Here is a 6,830-nt window from a genome sequence, read left to right as displayed (position 1 = left end):
ACCACAGCCGGAAGTGGTGCCGGAAGCGGCTGAGTCTCCCGGTGGCGCCTGAGCACACCTCCCCGACTGCAGTTCAGTGCTGGAAAAGACTGAAGTAAAGACTTGGGTGCTTTACTGCGCCTGGCGTCTCACGCGGCGTCCGCTGAGGAGGCGCTCGGAGGTAACAGATCAGAGGCAGCCAGTGTAGCGCTGAGAACCTGCTTCCGGGTGACCATTTTGCTCACCTCACTGCTGCGTCCTCTGGTGGGAACAGTTTCATCACGATTTTTTAGAAAGATTTATTTATTATGTATACAGTGCGCATTAGATCACATTAAAGATGATTGTGAGCCACCACGTGGTTGCTGGGAACTGAACTCAGGACCTCTGGAAGAGCAGTCAGTGCTCTTAACCCTGAGCCATCTCTCCAGCCGTCATCACCGTCCGTACAGTGACAGGAGGAAGTTATAAAGTCAATGAATTTTTATTATTAATCTGTTTTTCACTGCCCCAAGGGATTTCTCTATTCCTAAGTATCTACTTTCTCATCAGTTTGCTTATTTTCTTTAATTGATCTCACTATAAAGATTAGGCTGGCTTTGATCCTCCTGTCCCTGGAGTTTTGGGATTTAGTGCGTGAACCAGCACACTTGGCCTCACCTATTTATCTGTGTAAAAAGGCCTCATTATATAACCCTGGCCAGCCTGGAACTCGCTCTGTAACCCAGGCTGGCCTCAAACTCCTGTCTCTGCCTCAGGAGTGCTGGGATCAAAGGCGTTTGCAACCATGCCCAGCAATCAGGGCATTAAAGTTTTGTTTGTTTGTTTGTTTGTTTGTTTTTAGTTGGTAGGAGCTGGAGAAATGGCTTGGTGGCTAAAAGCACTGACTGCACTTGCGGAATACCTTGGTTTGATTCCCAGCATCCACATACTGGCTCCCTGCCTCTGAGGGCACCAGGTGTGCATGGTGTCACAGACACGTGGCATCCAATATAGATCTTTTGCATGCTTTTTTTAAAAAAAAAATAGAATGGAGCTTTTGCTTCTCGTTCCAACAACTGAAAATAGTGGAAACTCACAAACGGACGTAGCACTTTCTAGAAAATAGTGCTGCTTGTCAATCACCTCACTCTGCTTTTCTTAATCACCAACACCTGATCCAGATCTGTGTAGCCTTGGCTGTCCTAGACTCACTTTGTAGTCCAGGCTGGCCTCGAACTCACAGCGATTCGCCTGCCTCTGCCTCCCGAGTGCTGGGAGTAAAGGCGTGCGCCACCATGCCCGGCTTATTAGTGATTCTTAAATATTACAAAAACGTTTATGCCAGAGCAAAGTAGTAATAAATATTTTATTTGCTTGTTTCCAGATAGGGTTTCTCTGTGTAGCCTTGGCTGTCCTGGAACTGGCTCTGTAGACCAGGCTGGCTTTAAACTCAGAGATCTACCCGCCTCTGCCTTCCAAGTGCTGGGATTTAAGGTGTGCACCACACGCCCAGCCTAGTAATAAATCTTTTAAAGGGCAGTTGTGGGGTCCCCACACCCACATGGCAGCTCACAACTGTCTGTAACCCCAGTCCCAAGGGTTCTATACCCTCACACCAATGCACATAAAATAAAATAAAATATTAAAAAATGTAAAAATAAAAGGCTGCTGTACTAAGTGCTCCCTTTTTCTTGGAAACAGATCTGAAGAGATTTGCTGGCCGTGGAGCACAGGCCCCCAAGACTTGGTGCTACCTGCCGCAGCAATGCTTGGGAGATTGACTCTTCCACAACTGGTTTTTGCTGCTGTCCTTGGAGTTGCTGGAGGAATGTATATTTATCAGCCAATATTTGAACAATATTCCAGAGATCAGAAGGAATTAAAAGAAAAGGTCAAACTGTTGCAGGAACCAGAAGAAAAGAGGAGCTAATTCTGCGTGAACTGAAATTGTAGGCATTGCTTAGAGTTCTATTAAAGTCATACATGGGCTATTAATCTAGTAAAAACTTAGGTATGTTTTAAGTAAATAAATCATGGGTAAAGCATTTAAGTTATTTATTTATTTTTTTTTCACATTTTTAAAATTAATTTATTCTTGTTACATCTCAATTGTCATCCCATCCCTTGTATCCTCCCCTTCCTCCCTCCCTCCCATTTTCCCCTTACTCCCCTCCCCTATGACTGTGCCTGAGGGGGACTTCCTCCTCCTTTATATGCTCATAGGGTATCAAGTCTCTTCTTGGTATTAAGTTATTTATAAAAGTAGTTTTTTATTGGTTTGTTTTGGGACAAGAATTCACTATGTAGACCAGGCTGGCCTCAAGCTCTAAGCAGTCCAACCTCAGTTTTCTTTTCTTTCCTTTTCTTTTTTTTTTTTCAAGACAGGTTTTCTCTGTGTAGCCCTGGCTGTCCTGGACTCAGTTTGTAGACCAGGCTGGCCTCGAACTCACAGCTATCTGCCTGACTCTGCCTCCGAGTGCTGGGACTAAAGGGGTGCACTGCCACAGCCTGTCTTAAAAAAATACTTTGTAGTTATATATCATTGTGTATGCTTCCTGTGGAGGCCAACGTTGCCTGGTGGAGCTGGAGTTACAGACGGCTGTGAGCTGCCGTGTGGGGCCTCTGCAAGGGCAACGTGTGCCCCTAAGTGATGAGCCGCCTCCAGCTCCAAGATGTCTCACCTTAACCTTCACTTATTTATTTGCTATTTTATATCTTCTTGTCAGGACAGGGCAGCAATTTCCTCCTGCATATTAATTTAGTATGTTTAGCAGCTTAGTGTGTGCTTCTGGGCTGGAGAGATGGCTTAGCTGCATGTACATCTCTGCAGTTGCAATGGCTGCTCTTTCAGAAGACCTGAGTTCAATTTCCAGCACCCAGCTGGTAGCCCAGATGGTTATCTGTAACTTAGTCCCGTGGGATCTGATGACCTCTTCGGGTGTGCAGATGGATATACCTGCAGACAAAATATGCGTATACATAAAAGAAGCCTTGGTTTAAACTCCCCTTCTCTTGTACAATAAAACCACACAGATGTAAGAGCTTACCTTGTTATATTTGGAGACTGAACTCAGGGCTCCTGGTGCTGTGTAAGTGTTCTACCACTGACCTATGCCCCGGCCTTTTTTATGTTTTGTTTTATTTTGGTTTTTTGTTTGTTTATTTGTTTGTTTTCTGAGACAAGGTTTCTCTGTGTAGCTTTAACTGTCCTGGACTCACCTTGTATACCAAGCTGGCCTCGAACTCACAGCGATCCACCTGCCTCTGCCTCCTGAGTGCTGGGATTAAAGTTGTGCGCCACCCCCGCCCGGTCTATCTTTTTTTTTTCTTCCCAGGCAGGGTTTCTCAGTGTAGCCTGGCTGTCCTGAACTCACTCAGTAGCCCAGGCTGGTCTTAAACTTACTTGTGATTATCCTTTAGTCTCTAGAGTAGCTAGAGTCACAGGCTGTGCCATCAGGGTGCCATCAAGGCTGACTCTTTTTTTTTCTTTCTTTCTTTTTTCTTGTTATGTAATCCAGGATGGCCTTAAACTCACAATGTAGTTGAAGCTGGCTCCAAACTTGTCATCCTACTCCGGCCTTCCAAGTGTGTACCACCATAGCTAGTGTGAAAACTGTAGAGCAGAAACCAAGGCTCTACTTGACAGAGGCTCTAGGTATACTGAGCTTCTATCCTGGGTATCCTTTCGTTCTGGGACCCAGGTTCATGAAACAGGCGTTATCTGGGCTATGATGAGGGAAAGAGACAGAGACTCTGACCAGTGCATGCAATTGTAAGCTTCTGTTGTTGTTAATTTACCAGTAGGACCTAATAACGTTTATTATCAGGCCTGTAATTATTATTACGGCAGTATATCCTGCTAGCAATCAAACAAGATACAGTTATATTTTAAAATAGCCTTAGTTAACCTGGGGCAGGGCAGATATTAATCCTCTAAACTACTTCCCATAGTGAGGCAGGTATGGGATCCCTGCCCCAATCCTATGCCATCTGCTTCTAATAATTTCTAGCAAGCTACCTCCCATCCACAATCCCAAATACTTGCTAATGTTCTTCATCTGGGCTGAATCTCCATCCACGCCGGCCATGTGCTTCTCTTGCATCTAACCCATGCTGGCGCAGCCTTCTCTTCTCTCCTCTGGTCTCTCTTTTCTGGTCTCTCTGTCACCCAACGCCAGGGAACCTTAGCCACGCCCATCTCATTTGCCCTGCCCAGGTGTGGTGGCCTTTTATTAATTAGCATAAAAATACATCAGACCAACATTCTGTTCTGGTCTGGTAAATGCACATTTTTTTTTCATTGTTGGTTTGGACCATGTTGCATGATCTCAGAGTGGGCCGAGATGTGGACTGGCCGAACCAGATCCGTAGTCAAGTCTCAGGTCAGTGGGTGAAGCCCTGGGTTTCGTGCTCAGCACCTCACACCCTGAGTGCAGTGATGCAGTTGTGTGGTGCCAGCATTGGGGGGGGGGGGGGCGGGCAAGCAGGAGGATCAGAAGTTCAGGGCCATCCTCAGCCTACGTGGGAGGCTGGAGTCTAGCCTGGGCTCCACTGTTTTGTCTCTCAGCCCATCATCTTCCCTTTGGTGGTGGAATAGTTCACCTTCCCTCCTCTTGCACATCCACACCACTTTCTTTGATTTGGTGTTATTTTTCTGTGTTCACGATTTATTTATTTTGTAGTGACAGAGTCCCACTGTGCTGTTGAAGTGGGCTTCAGACCCTGGGGTCAAGCCACACTCATGTATGAGCCCCCTCACACGTACCCCACCCCTTTGCAGTGGCTGGGATGCAGGCATCCTCTATTCTGTCTGTAGGACACCCTTTAGTTCCTTATTGAGACACTTACGGGGTGTTTCTGAAGTTTCCTGCTTAAGCATTTGTCTTACAAGTAAGTTCTGGGGTGGGGATCAATTTACCTACCTAGTCCGCCATTGCATCGTTTGCCTGAATGTGACTTACTCATTGAAAGCATCCGCACGTGATGAGTGGCCACAGTGCCATATGCCTGGAAACTCCCAAGTCGTGGCCCTGCTTGGCTGCAGAAGGGGAGCAGGCTGAAGGGGCGCATTCTACCTGGATCATCCCAACCACTAGCAGTCACTATGTTGGTCCCTAATAGTTCATATGCCCTTTTTACCCCAAAGGTTTATGTGTGGGAAGCTCGGTCCCTGGTGTGATGGTACTGAAAGGTGGTAGCTCCTTTAGAGCTAGTGCCTGAAGGAAGGTGGATTTTTTCTTGTTTTCTCCTTACTTTTTCTGGTGCATCTATTTTGTTTTTTGGGGTTCTTGTTTGTTTGTTTTGTTGTTGTTGTTTTTTTGTTTGGTTGGTTTTTTTGAGACAAAGTTTCTCTGTGTAGCCCTGGCTGTCCTGGACTCACTTTGTAGACCAGGCTGGCCTCGAACTCACAGCGATCCACCTGCCTCTGCCTCCCGAGTGCTGGGATTAAAGGTGTGTGCTACCACGCCTGGCTTGGTGAATCTAATGATTTTTTAAAAAAAAAAGATTCTGTTGATGTCCAGCTTGGTGAACCCAGTGAGTTTATTGGGGTGACTCCAGTAATAGTAATTTTCAGGAAGCTCCTTGGACATAGTTGAGAGACTGACTTCACTGTGATGCAGTCCCCGGCCGCTGCAGACTTGAGGGGTGAGTGGGAGGGTGGGTGGGGGTGTAGTGGGAGGCCACACAGATGAGTGAAGTTGCATAGACAGAAGTTGAACGCGGACTTCCCATCTTTTCGCCCGTTGTCTTGGGAGTGGAATGCTGAAAGCGTAAGCGGGCAGGCCCAGAAAGAGGCCTCCGTGGAAAACTGAGAGCCAAACTTTGGATGGAGTTGCCTAAAGGCATCCCCAGACTGCTCGCAAAACACACACATACACACACACACACACACACACACACACACACACACACACACACATACACACACACACACACACGATGGAGTTGCCTAAAGGCATCCCCAGACTGCTCGCAAAACACACACACACACACACACACACACACACACACACACACACACACACACACACACACACACACACACAAACCCAAAAAACCCTGGACACTGAGAGGACACCGCTAGGGGGCAGCAGAGGTTCACAGGATGCTCTGGACCCTGGAGGGTCTTAGTATGTTGTCACCCCATAAATTCCTTCTTACTGGGCCTTAAACTGACTGCCCCAACAGTTCTTTAGGACTTTAGGGTGACTAGTCCGGATTATACTGTGTGCGCATAGACTCTACTAGGCATTCCCTCCCGGAATGGTGTTTATTTTCTCCTGCTGGAATCCTTTTTTTTTTCCCCTCCTACTGGAATCTTACCATCTTTCTCTCACTGTCAAAGCCAAGAACCCCCGGGGCTATGCCCAGGCTGTGCCCAGGGAGGATGCACAGCCAGGAAAAGGCTTTTAAGACAGACTTTTGGAGTCACCAGGGCACACCGCGCCTCGCCCAGATCCCAGAGCAGTTTGACTCTTGGTCTCTATCAAAAACCACACACACACACCCGTGCTTCCCGCAACTTTACAAAACAGGGCAAGGAAACCTTTTCCGTGCCAAGCGTGGGAGCGGTCGTTTCTGTGGCTGGGGTCCTGTAGGCAGGTGACAGGAGGCGGAGGTGGCGGCCGCGCAGGGCCCGCCCCCACCGCGCTCTTCTCCACGGGAAGTGATGTGGGGCCGGACGGAAAATACCGCCAAGCACCCAGAAAAGGCCAGTCGTTTGGGGTCCCAAGCTCCGTTCGGAAGGGAGCGCCTAAGGGATAGAGAACCGAGGGGACGCAGCATCTTGGGAATCTAGCACTGCAGGGACGCAACACCTTGGGGGGACAGCACGGAAACAGAGCGCCAAACTCGGTGAGTGCACTGCT

The 6,830-nt window shown here is 47.8% G+C and overlaps 2 protein-coding genes across 3 annotated transcripts in view; both read left to right on the top strand.

Annotated features, from left to right (window-relative positions):
* The first annotated feature begins 2 nt into the window (after positions 1-2).
* On the top strand, positions 3-2,011 carry PIGBOS1 (PIGB opposite strand 1). 2 transcript variants are annotated; one of them, XM_084752910.1, is made up of 2 exons: positions 3-160; positions 1,663-2,011. In XM_084752910.1, exon 2 carries the CDS (start codon positions 1,727-1,729, stop codon positions 1,889-1,891), a length of 165 nt encoding a protein of 54 aa, XP_084609036.1. In that variant the 5' UTR covers positions 3-160; positions 1,663-1,726; the 3' UTR covers positions 1,892-2,011. The 2 variants fall into 2 exon arrangements, with proteins under 2 accessions (XP_084609036.1, XP_084609037.1); XM_084752911.1 differs by having other exon boundaries at positions 4-243.
* Positions 2,012-6,601: 4,590 nt separating this feature from the next.
* The window catches only part of RAB27A (RAB27A, member RAS oncogene family), a 64,417-nt gene continuing 64,188 nt past the window's right edge, over positions 6,602-6,830 (top strand). The window contains exon 1 of the mRNA XM_084752905.1: positions 6,602-6,816. The gene's annotated coding sequence lies outside the window, so the exon portion shown is untranslated. The remainder of the gene's footprint in view (positions 6,817-6,830) is intronic.

The sequence above is a fragment of the Acomys minous genome (assembly GCF_964271855.1).
Source record: "Acomys minous genome assembly, chromosome: 13".
In the NCBI taxonomy this organism is placed as follows: Eukaryota; Metazoa; Chordata; class Mammalia; order Rodentia; family Muridae; genus Acomys; species Acomys minous.
The sequence above is the reverse complement of the archived record's forward strand: the minus strand, read 5'-3'. Positions and strand labels throughout refer to the sequence as shown.

Bases quoted from the DNA above. Each gene is read 5' to 3' on its own strand.
- PIGBOS1 (XM_084752910.1), top strand. From the start codon at position 1,727: ATGCTTGGGAGATTGACTCTTCCACAACTGGTTTTTGCTGCTGTCCTT.